The following is a 14,352-nucleotide window of genomic DNA, read 5'->3' as shown; positions in this document are numbered from 1 at the left end:
TCCCTCCCTCCTTCCCCCTTCTCTCCTTCCTTCCATCCCTATCCTCCCTCTCCATCTCTCCTCTCCCTCAGTCTCCTTCTCTCCTTCCTTCCTTCCATCCATCCTTCCTCCCTCCATCCTCCCTCCGCTTCTCCCCTTCCTCCCTCTCTCCCTCCCTTCCCCCATATCTAGCTTTCAGTTTCTAGGCAGGGAATCAGTGATATCCAGAGCCTCTGTGGTGTTCCAGTTAAGACACCAAAGTACAAACTAGGAGACTGGGAGTTCTAGTCCCACCTGAGGCTCAAAATTCACAGGGTGGCTTGGAGTCAGTCTCTACCCCATCTCCCTCCCTCCCTCTCCACCTCTCCCTCTTTTCTTCCCTCTCTCTCCCCCCTCTCTTCCTTTCCCTCCCTCTCCCTCTTTCCCTCTCCCTCCCTCTCCCCCCTCTCCCTTTCCCCCTTCCTCCATCTCTTTCCGTCTCCCTCTGTCTCTCCTTCCCTCTCTCCCGCCCCTCTCTCTCCCTCTCTGCCTTTCCCTCTTTTCCTCCCTCTCTCTCCCCCTCCCTCTCTCCCTTTTCCTCCCTCTCTCCCCTCCCTCTCTTCCCTTTCCTCCCTCTCCCCCCCTCCCCCTCTCCCTTTCCCCCTTCCTCCATCTCTTTCCGTCTCCCTCTGTCTCTCTTCCCCCTCTCTCTCCCTCCCTCCCTCTCTTCCTCTCTGCCTTTCCCTATTTTCCTCCCTCTCCCCCCTCTCTCTCTCCCTCTCCCCCTCTCTCTCTTTCCCTCCCTCTCTCCCCCTCCCTCTCTTTCCTTTCCTGCCCCTCTCTCGCCTCCCTCTTTCTCCCTCCCTCTCCCCCCTCTCTCCCTTTCCCCCTTCCTCCATCTCTTTCCGTCTCCCTCTGTCTCTCTTCCCCCCTCTCTCCCTCCCTCTCTCCCTCTCTGCCTTTCCCTATTTTCCTTCCTCTCTCTGCCCCTCCCTCTCTCTCCCGCTCCCCCCTCTCTTTTCCTCCCTCTCTCTCCCCCCCTCTCTTCCCTTTCCTCCCCCTCTCTCCCCCTCCCTCCCTCCCTCTCCCTTATCTCCCTTTCCCCCTTCCTCCCTCTTTCTGTCTCCCTCTGTCTCTCTTCCCCCCTCTCTCCCTCCCTCTCTCCCTCTCTGCCTTTCCCTATTTTCCTTCCTCTCTCTACCCCTCCCTCCCTCTCCCCCCTCTCTTTTCCTCCCTCCCTCTCCCCCTCCCTCTCTTCCCTCTCCTCCCTCTCTCTCTCCCCCTCCCTCTCTCTCCCTCTCCCCTATCTCCCTTTCCCCCTTCCTCCCTATTTCTGTCTCCCTCTGTCTCTCTTCCCTCCTCTCTCTCCCTCCCTCTCTCTCTCCCTCTCTGCCTTTCCCTCTTTTCCTCCCTCTCTCTCCCCCTCCCTCTCTCTCCCTCTCCCCCTCTCTCCCTTTTCCTCCCTCTCTCTTTCCCTTTGATCTCCATTGAATCTGTCAACTGGATCACCCAGGACTGAAGGGAGAAGGAGGCAGGAGAGCGAGATCAACAACAGAGACGGCCAATTAAACAGCCACGGTGTCGTTTTTCTACCCGTTTCGTCCTTTTGAAAAATACTGAATTTTCACGAAGATTGTAAGAGCTGTCCAGGGGCGAGGTCGGCGAGTCTTTTATTCTGGCTCCTGAGAGGGGATTCAGAATATCTATCGGCCTACGGATTTGTCAAAGTTCTCGAGGGTGTCATGGAAACAAGGAGCGGAGGGTGTATATTTTGAACAAACCGCTGTTCGATAGGCGTGAGCCGATGTCCCCGCTTGCGGCTTAACAACAACACAACCGTAATCCAACAACTTCTTATTTCCCCCCCCTGTTGTGTCCCCGTGATGTTGGCCATCGTCTCATCTCCAACCGAGGGGCGGGGGGGGAAGGGGAGTGAAATAATCTGAATAACACAAAGGCGCTAAAAACGAACCGATTAGAGTTGCCCGGGTATTTATTTATAGGGGGAAATGTCCGGATCAAACATAATTTCTAACGTTGGATTTTTCCCCCTTACCAGAGTGGAATAAAGGGAAGACGTTGCCACGGCAACTCCACTGGGCTGTACAGTAGAAGCTGTTTTAAGGCACAACAGGCTGCATCTTAACAGAACATCCTCCCCAAGGGGTTTTAGGGGTGTCTCAGATATTGAATGAGATGATCTCGTAGAACTCTTAAAACGGTGGGATTGCAAGGGCAGATTTGCAAATCCCTGCATTGTCTTCGTCCCCTTCCTCTCAATACCCACAAATCACGGCCGTCCTCTAACCAATTCTAGTATAGGACAAATGTATGTATGTATGTATGTATGTATGTATGTATGTCCCTCTCCCTCTCCCTCTCTAGCTCTTTCCCTCTATCTCTCCTTCTCCCTCCCTCTCCCTCTCTTTCCCTATCTCACTTCCTCCCTTTCCCCCTCTACCCCTCCCCCTCTTTCCCTCTCTCTCCTTCCCTCCATCTCTCTCTTTTTGCCCTCTCTCCTTCCCTCCCTCTCCCCCTCTCTCTTTCCCCCTCTCTCCTTCCCTCCCTCTCCCCCACTCCCTCTCTCTTTCCCTCTCTCTTTCCCTTTCCCTCTCTCTCCTTCCCTCCCTCTCCCCCTTCTCTCCCTCCCTCTCCCTCTCAGAAAGAAACTCTCCCTCTCTCTTTCCCTCTCTCTCTCCTTCCCTCCCTCTCCCCCTGTCTCCCTCTCTCTCTTTCTCCTTCCCTGCCTCTCTCCCCCTCTCTCTTTCCCTCTCTCTTTCTCTCTCCCTCCCTCTCCCTCTTCCTGTCTCTCCTTCCTTCCCTCTCCCCCTTCTCCTTCCCTGCCTCTCTTCAATCTCTCTTTCTCTCCCTCCCTCCCTCTCCCTCTCTCTTTCCCTCTCTCTTTCTCTCTCCCTCCCTCTCCCTCTCTCTTTTCCTGTCTCTCCTTCCTTCCCTCTCCCCCTTCTCCTTCCCTGCCTCTCTTCGATCTCCCTTTCTCTCCCTTCCACTCCCCTCTCCTTCTTTTTCTCCCCCTCTCCCCCCACCCCGCCTCCATTTTTTCAAACCCATGGTCACAAGCAAACTATTATTGGGTCTCCTTTCTCCATTTGTTTTTGAGTGGAGGAGATGATAAAATGCCAGTTCAGAGGCCGGTATTCGTGGGTGCCTCTCTGAAACGCAAAGAAAAACACCGACTTCCTATTTCTGCCTGTGAATCGGAGCGGTTTCTATTTTGAGAGGAGAGGGCCCTCGGCCCGAATTACAGATGAATTATTACCCCTTATGGAAATAACAGGAGAAATATGGCAGGGATATTCTCGGTTCGGTCTTTTCAGCTGGCCGGCTGCAGACTCCACCCCTCCCCAATCCCAATTCCTTATATACCCATGTTTTCAACCTCATTCTTAGCATAGCTCTGGCAACGTTGCGTTGGGAAGTGACCTCATGGCCCCCGGCTTTGGGAGACAGCATCAGGGGAGAAGCTGCGTCTCCTCCTTGGAGCATTTTGTGCCAGGTTTTAAGATGTCCTAGCTAGAGGAGACGGCAGGCGTCTCTGCTTATCCCTCAGCGGTTCAAAGCGATGCGGCAAGGTGGTTTTACGCTCCTTCTCTGATGGGGGGAAACCTCCTCGGTTTAGAATAGAACAACAAGAATTGGAAGGGACCTTGGAGGTCTTCTAGTCCAACCCCCTGCTCATGCAGGACGCCTTACACCATTTGAAGGATGTTAAGAGCTTGCTACTCATCTAAATAACAGAAGGGACCTTGGAGGTCTTCTAGTCCAACCCCCTGCTCATGCAGGACGCCTTACACCATTTGAAGGATGTTAAGAGCTTGCTATCGTCTAAATAACAGAAGGGACCTTGGAGGTCTTCTAGTCCAACCCCCTGCTCATGCAGGACGCCTTACACCATTTCAGACAAATGTCTATCCAACATCTTCTTAAAAACTTCCGGCGTTGGAGCATTCACAACTTCTGGAGGCAACTTCTGTTCCACTGGTTAATTGTTCTTACTGTCAGGAAATTCCTCCTCAGTTCTAAGTTGCTTCCCTCCTTGATTAGTTTCCACCCATTGCTTCTTGTCCTGCCTTCAGATGCTTTGGAAAATAGCTTGACTCCCTCTTCTTTGGGGCAGCCCCTGAGATATTGGAACACTGCTATCATGTCTCCCCTGGTCCTTCTTTTCATTAAACTAGACATCCCCAGTTCCTGCAACCATTCTTCGTATGTTTTAGTCTCCAGTCCCTCTTTGTTGCTCTTCTCTGCACTCTTTCTAGAGTCTCCACATCTTTTTTACATCGTGGTGACCAAAACTGGATGCTGTATTCCAAGTGTGGCCTTACCAAGGCCTTATAAAGTGGTATGAACCCTTCACATGATCTTGATTCTCTCCCTCTGTTGATGCAGCCTAGAACTGGGTTGGCTTTTTTGGCAGCTGCTGCACACTACAGATTTGGGGCCAATATTTCTCTCCGGGACTCTGTATTCCATTCAGGTTCTTTGTTAGCCAAATAAACAAGGCACGTAGGATTTACCCAGCGCCCTGATCTTCCTCCACGTGGCTCTGCTGTGAGTTGGGATGGGTTCGGTTTTCAAAAGTCCCCCAGGGCTGCCGAGGGAACACACGGGGTGATTTATTTGGGGGGGTTCCGTGACTTGGCCGTAGGGGCGAGCAAGAGAGTTAACAATCTCGGGGAAAGAGGGGGGAGAAGACTTCGGAGAAATGCAATCCCATCACGTAGGAGGCTGGGGGAGTTGTGTTTGCTTTTTGATTTTGGGGTTGGGAGGGGAGGATGCTGTTTGGATGAAGGTCATTTTTTTAAAAAAAAAATTGGCAAGGAAAAGAAAAGTTTCAGATGGTGGAAGTTGGACGGTTCCAAAATGAATCGGTGCAGTTCGCACCTAGAATAGAATAGAATTATGAATATAGAATAGAATAGGAATGGGAATGGGAATAGAATAGAATAAGGAATAGAGAATAATACAATATAGAATAGAATAGAATGGAATGGAAGAGGAAGAAGAATAGAATAGAATAGAATAGGAATAGGAATAGGAATAGGAATAGAATGGAATAAGGAATAGAATAGAGAATAATACAATTTAGAATAGAATAGAATAAGGAATAGAGAATAGAATAGAATAGAGAATAATACAATTTAGAATAGAATAGAATAAGGAATAGAGAATAGAATACAATAGAATAGAATAGAGAATAATACAATTTAGAATAGAATAGAATAAGGAATAGGGAATAGAATAGAATAGAGAATAATACAATTTAGAATAGAATAAGGAATAGGGAATAGAATAGAATAAATACAATTTAGAATAGAATAGAATAAGGAATAGGGAATAGAATACAATAGAATAGAATAGAGAATAATACAATTTAGAATAGAACAGAATAAGGAATAGGGAATAGAATACAATAGAATAGAATAGAGAATAATACAATTTAGAATAGAAGAGGAAGAGTAATTGGGATGGGATGGGAAGGAATGGAATAGAATAAAATAGAATAGACTAAGGAATAGAGAATAGAATAGAGAATAATACAATTTAGAATAGAATAGAAGAGGAAGAGGAATAGAATAGAACAGAACAGGAATTGGGATGGGATGGAATAGAATAGAATAAGGAATAGAGAATAGAATAGAGAATAATACAATGTAGAATAGAATAGAAGAGGAATAGGAATAGAATAGAATAAAATAGAAGAGGAATAGGAATTGGGATGGGATGGGATGGGGTGGAATTGAATGGAATAGAATAGAATAAGGAATAGAGAATAGAATAGAGAATAATACAATGTAGAATAGAAGAGGAATAGAATAGAACAGAATAGGAATTGGGATGGGATCGGATGGAATAGAATAGAATAGGAAATAGAGAATAGAATAGTGAATAATGCAATGTAGAATGGAATGGAACAGAACGGAACAGAACAGAACAGAAAACATGGTATGGTACGGAATAGCTTTTATTTGGCCAAGTGTTACTGGACACCCAAGGAATTTGCCTCCGATGCAGAAGCTGTCAATGTACATACAAGCAACAAGTGTTAAATCAAGTTCCTAATCATAAATTACCATTGTCATAAATCATAAGATCCAACGCTCAGTGACTAAATCAGCAATGCACCCCGATCATCATAGGAGACTCCCAAAAAGCTCTCTACATCAATCACGAGAGGCAAACAGCCGTAAGAAGCTAAGGAAAGCCGTACTAGGACAGATGAGATGGATAAATAGCCACATAGCCTCAATAGACAGTTTGATATCCCGGGACATAAGACAGTATTTGGGGAATTACCGTATTTCTTTGGAGTATAAGACGCACCTTTTTCCCTCAAAAAAGAGGCTGAAAATCTGGGTGCGTCTTATGCACTGGTTTTTTTTGCCCCCCGAAACCCCGCCTCTTCACCAAAATGGCCGTGCGTAGCCTTTAGGAGGCTTCCAGGGTGCTCTTGGGGGCTAGGGAGGGCAGAAACGAGCAAAAACGGCTTGATTTTTGCTCAATTTTGCCCCTCCAGCCCCCAGGAGCACTCTATAAGCTTCCTAAAGGCTATCCATGACCTTTTTTTGAAAAAAACAAAAACAGGTCTGTATTCGCAAAAAACGGGCAGTTTTTGGGAGGTTTGCAGAATGCAACCCCCCCCTTTAAAAAAAATGACCTCTTCAAAAACTTAGTGCGTCTTACATTCCGAAAAATACGGTAGTTGTTTAGCAGAGTGATGGCGGATGGGAGAACCGACTGTTTTCTCAACCGTGAAAACCTCAGTTGTGTTTCAGTGTATACAGAGACAGGCGAAATCATCTGAAATAATCACCCCAAATTATATCAACCACCTTCCCCCCCACCCCGCCTTTTAATCCGAGCTAAAAGCAACATCGAAGGAGAGGGAGACGGCTTTGAATTCTGCCCACAATAGGAAGACAACACAAATTCACTGGCATTCGGCTTAATTGTCTCTCCTCCAAATTGCAGAGCTCCCACCCCCCCCCCATAAAGGGGGGGCAGATGCCACACTCAAAACATTCCGAGGAAGTGGAAGTGGCCTTCCTGGACTCGGCGGGAGGCTGTTGTCTGTCGCTGACATAAACAGCAGGGACATGTCAAGAGAGGAAGAGCTCAAATCCTGGCTGGAAAAAGAGGAGGAATAATGGATGGAAGACACCCGAGGGCTGCTCTTAAAAGTCGTGCGAGTTTGCCTGGCAGGACTGAAAAAGGTAAACCGAGAACACGAAGGTGATATAAATACAGCCATGGCTGTGAGCTGTTGGATAAGGCAATTATTATTGCCATTCTACGAGGAAGAGGAGGAGGATAGGAGAAGAAAGGGAGGAGGAGAAGGGGAGGAAGAGGAGGGGAGGAAAAGGAGGAGGAGGGGAAGAGGATAGGAGAAGAAGAGGAGAAGGAGAAGGGGAGAAGAAGGAAGAGAGGAGAAGGAGGAGGAGAACAGAAGGACAATGGAAGAGGAGAGGAAGAGGAGGGGAAAAGGAGGAGGCAGGGAAGAGGATAGGAGAAGAAAAGGAGAAGGGGAATGAGAGGAGAAGGAAGAAAGGAGAAGGAGAAGGGGAGGAAGAGGAGGGGAGGAAAAGGAGGAGGAGGGGAAGAGGATAGGAGAAGAAGAGGAGAAGGAGAAGGGGAGAAGAAGGAAGAGAGGAGAAGGAGGAGGAGAACAGAAGGACAATGGAAGAGGAGGGGAAAAGGAGGGGAAAAGGAGGAGGCCGGGAAGAGGATAGGAGAAGAAAAGGAGAAGGGGAATGAGAGGAGAAGGAAGAAAGGAGAAGGAGAAGAGGAGGAGAAGAGAAGAAGGAGAATGGAAGAGGGGGAGAGGAAAAGTAGGAGGGCGGGAAGAGGATAGGAGAAGAAAAAGAGAAGGGGAATGAGAGGAGAAGGAGGAGAGGAGAAGGAGAAGGGGAGGAGAAGGAAGGGAGGAGAATGGGAGGAGGAAGAGGAGAGGAGAACGGGAGAGGAGGAGAGGAAGAGGAGAAGCAGCAGGAGGAGGAGGAGGATGTTAACACAGTATTATTGGGCTCCAAGTAAATTCAGTACATTCTTCAGGTATGCTGTAATGGTCTGTGGGAGTAACCTTGGGGGAAGGAGGAAGAGCTGGGAATAGACATCTATCATGAAAAAGGTATCTCAAGGAGGAAGAGGAGGAGGAAGAGGAGGAGGAAGAGGAGAAGGGGAGGGGAAGAAGAGAAGAAGGAGCAACAGGAGGAGGAGGAAGAGCATGATATTAACGCAGCAGAGGAAATCGCCGGTGACCATTCGAGGAACTTCTGACGCACGAGTGAAATTGCAGCCACCACCACAAAAGACACCATCGCACATGGCACAGCCAGGAAACGTGGCACTGACACAACCCCTCCTTCTAGCGTTTCGGTCCCTCCAAACCAGAGGTGGTATTTGGCTGGTTCAGACCGGTTCACCCGAACCGGTTGAAAAAAAAACGCGGGTGGCCCCGCCCACCCGCCCCGCCTCGACGGCATCCCATTTAGGCATATATTTTTTTAGCACAGAAGGCTGAGTGCGTGCACGGACGCACACTCACGTTTGCGAACCAGTAGGGAAGGTAATCGAATGCCGCTCCCGCCCCAAACTCGTCCCTCAAGATCGGTTACGATGACCTTTGCGCTCCTCCCGCCTCCCCGGGAGAGGAGAGAAAGTTCTTACCTCCCATCCAAAATTCGTTTCCTTCAACGTGGTCCTGGGGAAAGTCACGTAGGGGCCGAATCGCTCTCCGGCTTCCAGCTTCTTTTTGGTCCAGATACCCAATCCTGCTCCGGGAACGGAGGATTCCCTCAATTCGAAGTCGGACGGGATGGGGATATCGTCGGGAATGTAGACGGGGGCCTCGTAGGGAGAGCCCTCTTTGGGGTGGAAGTCCTCGCCCGCGGGGAAAGGGGAGGGTGGCCCGATGGGTATGGGAGACATGATGCTCCCGTCTTCCGTCTCCTCCTCCGCGCTTTCGCCGGCCAGGAGGTCTGCCTCAGTTTCGTACATGTTGTTCACGATTTCGTGGTCGCCTTGGGAAGAAAATGAAAAAAGAAATAAATGACCAAGAGCCTCCTTGAGGTTCTTCACCGGGCGAGTCACCCGTGGTCAGAGAATCACAGCTTTGTAAGAAGGGGACCTCCAGAGCCATCTAGTCCAGGAGGTGTCAAACTCGATTTTATGTCAGGGTTGTGATTAATCTTGGGGGGCCATAGGGGGCATGGCCAGCTCAACGTCACTCTCTCCCTCTCTCCCTCCATCCTGCCTTCCCTCCCTCTGTCCCTTGCTTCCTTCCTTCCTCGCCGCCTTTCCCTTTCTCTCTTCCCTTCCCCTTCCTTCCCTCCCTCTGTCCTTCTTTCCTCTCTCCCTCTATATCCTTCCTTCCCTCCCTCTGTCCTTCTTCCCTCTCTCCCTCTATATCCTTCCTTCCCTCCCTCCCTCCCTTCCTTTTCTTCTTTTTCCTCCCCTCTTCCTTCTCCTTTCTTTCTTCTTCCTTCCCCTCTTTCCTTCTTTTTCCTTCCTTGTTCTCTTCCTTTCTTTTTTCTTTCTCTTTCCTCTTTCCCTTTCTCCTTTCCCTGTCTCTTTCCGCATGCTCAAATGCAAAAGGGGAAACATTTCTTTTTAGTTCATTTCGATAGCCCTCTGCCAGCAAAAACGGGTGTTTGGGCTTCGTTGCAGTCCTAAGTTGAGGACTAGTATACTGTGGGTTTGAGTCCCACCAGAACCCCATTGGTTTGACTGTCATGCCAATCCTGGCTGGCCAAGAAGAAAGTTGTGGCCTTCCTGGACAATTGTGTGAGTTTTCTCTTTTTAAACCAGCTGGCCCAAAGTTTGGATCTGGGTTGTTAAGAATAGGTTGTTAAGAAGAACAGACCACCCTTCAAGTTCAACACAACCAGGTGGCGCAGTGGTTAAATGCAGCACTGCAGGCTACTGCTAGATCAGCAGTTCAGCAGTTCAAATCTCACCGGCTCAGGGTTGACTCAGCCTTCCATCCTTCCGAGGTGGGTAAAATGAGGACCCAGATTGTTGGGGGCAATATGCTGACACTCTGTAAACCGCTTAGAGAGGGCTGAAAGCCCTATGAAGCGGTATATAAGTCTACTGCTATATTTTCCTCGAATGCCCCAACGCAGCTCACACACCCCTCCCTCTGTGTACAAAATCACAAGACACACACTTAAAAGGGGCTGACTCAGTTCACAAAGCACCGTCCCAATTTGGAGGATGGAAACGGGTTTTTTTGCGCGGGTTTCAGAGGGGAGAGAGAGAGATAAAGAGAGAGAAAGAGGGAGAGAGGGAGGGAAAGAGAAAGGTAGAGAGACAGAGACAGAGAAAGAGGGAGAGAGGGGGGAGAGGGAGGGAAAGAGAGAGAGGGGGAGAGGGGAGAGAGGAGAGGGGGAGAAAAAGGGAGAGAGACAGAGAGAGGAAAAGGGAGGGAAGGAGGGAGGAAGAGAGATAGAGGACAGAAAGAGAGAGAGAGAGAGAGAAACTTTTGAAATGATACACGCATGCACAGGAGAGAGAGTGAGAGAGAAAGAGAGGAGAGAAAAAGGGAGAGAGGGAAAGAGAGAGAGGAAAAAAGGGGGAGAGAAATAGGAAGAGAGATAGAGAGGGAGAGAGAGAAGGGGAGAGAGAGGGGGAGAGGGAGGGAGAAAGAAGGAAAGAGAGAGAGGGGGAGGGAGAGCGAGAGAAAGAAAGAGGGGGAGAGAGTGGAGAGAGAGGGAGAGAAAGGGCGAGAAAGAAAGGAGAGAGGGCGGGAGAGGGGGCGGGAAAGAGAGATAGCGAAAGAGTAAGAGAGAAAGAAAGAAAGGAGAGAGGGAGAGAGAAAGAGAAGAAATGCAACCATAACCTTCTCCATTCAGCGTCGAAATCAACCTTCCCCACCTCCATTTCCACCACCACCCCTTTCTTTTAAAGTCACGTAGCTCTAAAACACTTATTTAATTTAGGAGCATTCAGAGGGATAATTATGAGGTTAGAAATGGGCGGAAGGTATCTGGGCCTTTACTTCCATCGATGGGCGCCTGGTGGTGGGGGTGGTGGGTCACAAAAGCCTCTTCTTTCAGGCGCCAAAGGTGGCATTTGGGGGAGAAGATTGGAGGGAGAAAACCCACCCAGGAAGGGAAAATCTCTCTCTCTCTCTATATATATATATATATGTATAGAAATGGGACGAAGGCAAAACAATGGGGAAATGGCAAAGGGAAAACAATTAACCAAATTAGCCCAAGTTGGTGACCGCGTCGAGTTAGCGGCAATTTGTGTGTGCCCCCTGTCGGTTGTGGCAGGCCCAACGCAGTAAGGAACGTCCAGCTTCCAATGGGACCGTTGGGCTGACATTGGGCCTTTATTGTGAGGGGTGTGTGTGTGTGTGTGTGTGTGTTTTAAGCGCACACCCATTGGGCTAAATAGCTTTAATCTGCAAAAAAAAAAAATCAGCCTCGGAACAATTAGGAAATTAGCGTGATTCTTTTTAGCGGGCTGGAAATGGCTGAATGGCAAAAAGAAAGGTCATTTTGTGTGGCTTTGGTTACTACCCCCTTTCTGCATTTTGAGGGTGGGGCGGGGTGGGGGGGTGGGGGAGAACTTATAATAAGATTTGAAAAAAAAGAAGAATTAGAAACCTGTCCAGCAAGGCTGTGAAGTTGGTGTGACATTTTTGTTATTAAAATGAGAGGGTGGGTGGGAGGGAGAGAGAGAGAGAAGGAGGGAAGAGGAAACAGAATGGGGAAGGGGAAGAGGAAGAAGAAGGAAGAGGAGAGGGAGGGAAGGAGAGGAGGGGGAGGGAAAGGGGGAGGAGGAGGAGACGAAGCAGAGGAGGAAGAGGCAGGGGAAGGGAAAAGGAGGAGGAAGAAGAGGAGAGAGGAGGATCAAGAGGAAAGGAAGAGGAGGAGAAGAGCAGGTGGGGAGGGGAAGGAAGAGGAAGAAGAAGGGAGGAGGAGGAGGAAGAGGGGGGGAAGAGGAGGAGGAGGAAGAAGAAAAGGAAGAGGAAGAAAAGTAAAAGGAGGAGGAAGAAGAGGGGAAGTAGAGGAGGTGGAAGAGGAAGGAAGAGGAGCAGGAAGAAGAGGGGGAGAGGAGGGGGAGAAAGAAGAAGAGAGGAAGAGGAGGGGGAGGAAGGGAAGAGGAGGAAGAGGAAAGGAAAAGGAGGAGGAGGGGAAGAGGAAGAAGAGGAAAGGAAGAGGAGGAGGAGGGGAAGAGGAGGAGGAAGAGGAAAGGGGGAGGAGGATGAAGAGGAAAGGAAGAAGAGGAGAAGAGCAGGTGGGGAGGGGAAGGAAGAGGAGGAGGAAGGGAAGAGGAGGGGAAGAGGAGGAGGAGGAAGAGGAAGTGAGGAAGAAAATGAAAAAGAGGAGGAAGAAGAGGGGAAGTGGAGGAGGTGGAAGAGGAAGGGAAGTGGAGGAGGAAGAAAAGGAAGAGGAGCAGGAAGAAGAGGGGGAGAGAAGGGGGAGAAAGAAGAAGAGAGGAAGAGGAGGGGGAGGAAAGGAAGAGGAGGAGGAGGGGAAGAGGAGGAGGAGGAAGAGGGGAAGATGAGGGGGAGGGGGAGAAGAGAAGGGGGAGAGGACAGAGGAAAGGAAGAGGAAGTGGAGAGGAGGAGGAGGAAGTCGCTGTTCATCCGAACACTTGCTTGTTGGGGGGGGGAGGCGGGGAGAGGATAAGAAAGAGAGAAGGGAGGGAGGGAGAATTCTGCTTACACAAACATCCCCCCAGAAACAGGCTTTTCAGACGCATTAGACGCCATAATCCCGAAAATACTTGTGGTTGCAATAAATGTTTGTCCTCTGGGTATTAGCAAGTCAAATGATTTCTCACTCGGCGATTAGCCTCTTTTGACACTGAAGGGAGCAGGGACTCCAGCCGGGCAGGGAAGGAGGAAGGCTGGCTGGCTTGAAGGGAGCCAGGCCCTCGGAGAAATCGACACGGCTGTGGCCCACTTCCAAAGGGCCTTGATTTGGGGGGGGGGAGTTCCCTCCGGCCGCAAGGAAGTGCACAACCTGCTTAAAAAAACAACAACGTTTCCCTTCACAGAAGGTTTTTGGGAATGGTGGAGGGAGCTCCAGGTGTCTCCAGTGTAATGAAAAGAAGGACCTGGAGGGAGACATGACAGCAAAATTTGAGGGGTTGTCACGGAGAGGAGGGGGTCCACCTATTCTCCAAAGAATCAGAAGGCAGGAGGAGGAGGGGGGAGAGGAAGAGGAGGAGGAGGAGGAAGAGGAGGAGGAAGAAGAAGAAGAAGAAGAAGAAGAAGAAGAAGAAGAAGAAGAAGAAGAAGAAGAAGAAGAAGAAGAAGAAGAGGGATGATGGAGGAGGAAGAAGAGGAAGGAGGAGAAGGAAAAAGAAGAGGAAGAAGAGGGGGAGTAGGAAGAGGAGGAAGAGGGAGAAGAGGAGGAGGGAAAGGGGGAGGAGGAGGGGGAAGAGGAAAAGAAGAAGGAGAAGGAGGAAGAGAAGGAGGAAAAAGGTGGATGGAGGAGGAAGAGGAGGAGGAGGAGGAAGAGGAAGGAAGAGGAGGAGGAAAAAGAAGAGGTAGAAGAGTGGGAGGAGGAAGAGGGAGAAGAGGAGGAGGGGGAGGAGGAGAGGAGGGAGGGAAGGAGGAAGGAGGAGAAGGGAGAGGGGGAAGAGGGGGGAGGAGGAGGAGGAGGAGGAGAAGATCTGCTGTGAACTCCCACATAGGCGTCAGGAAGGGCAGCCGGCCAGTAAACTCAGCTCCATCCAGTCGCCCATGACTCTACCCTGAATTAAGGGGATTTTACAGGGTCATAAAAAGGGATTTTATTCATTACGGTCGATATTTTAACTGCTGGAAATCATAAAGAAGAAGAGGAAGAGGAAGAGAAGGAAATGCTTGCTGGGGAATTATGGGAGTTAAAGTCCAGAGAAGTTGCCAAGGTTGAGAAAGACTGAACTGCAGTGGCCCATGGGAAGCCCAATCTCTTTGGAAATTCTTCTCTTTTTCAAGAGGGAAACGGACTTTCTGGCTTTTCCCTTGAAGAGGTTTCGCTTCTCATCCCAGAAGCTTCTTCCCTTCTAAATGAAGTCCTGGCTGATTCCTTCCCCACCACTCAGCCAGAACTGAAGGAAGCGAAACCTCTTCAAGGAAAAAAAAACCTCCGAGAAAGTTCAGTTGCCTCTTGAAAATATTTGATCAAGAGTAGAACTAAGGAGACATTTCCTGACAGTGAGAACAATTGATCCGCGGAACAACTTGCCACCAGAAGTTCTGAATGCTCCAACATTGGAGCTTTTGCAGAAGATGATGGACAACCCTTTGTCTGAAGTGGTGTAGGCTTTCCTGCCTAAGCAGGGGGTTGGACTAGAAGACCTCCAAGGTCCCTTCCAACTCCGCTATTCTATTCTAACTCTGCCTCGGCTTCAAGAGCAGGGGCCAAGTGT

General features: G+C 49.5%; 1 protein-coding gene across 1 annotated transcript in view; it reads right to left on the bottom strand.

The window, feature by feature from the left end:
• The window catches only part of PRDM16 (PR/SET domain 16), a 190,670-nt gene extending 181,652 nt beyond the window's left edge, over positions 1 to 9,018 (bottom strand). Inside the window, 1 exon segment of the mRNA XM_087702688.1 lies at positions 8,644 to 9,018. Coding sequence (XP_087558814.1) covers positions 8,644 to 8,973 — 330 coding nt within the window. The 5' untranslated portion in view covers positions 8,974 to 9,018.
• Positions 9,019 to 14,352: the final 5,334 nt, after the last annotated feature.

This window comes from Thamnophis sirtalis, unplaced genomic scaffold (genome assembly GCF_051295495.1).
Source record: "Thamnophis sirtalis isolate CommonGarterSnake01/CBP01778 unplaced genomic scaffold, rThaSir2_p1.2 scaffold_15, whole genome shotgun sequence".
Taxonomy (NCBI): domain Eukaryota; kingdom Metazoa; phylum Chordata; class Lepidosauria; order Squamata; family Natricidae; genus Thamnophis; species Thamnophis sirtalis.
This window is presented reverse-complemented; position numbering and strand designations above follow the sequence as displayed.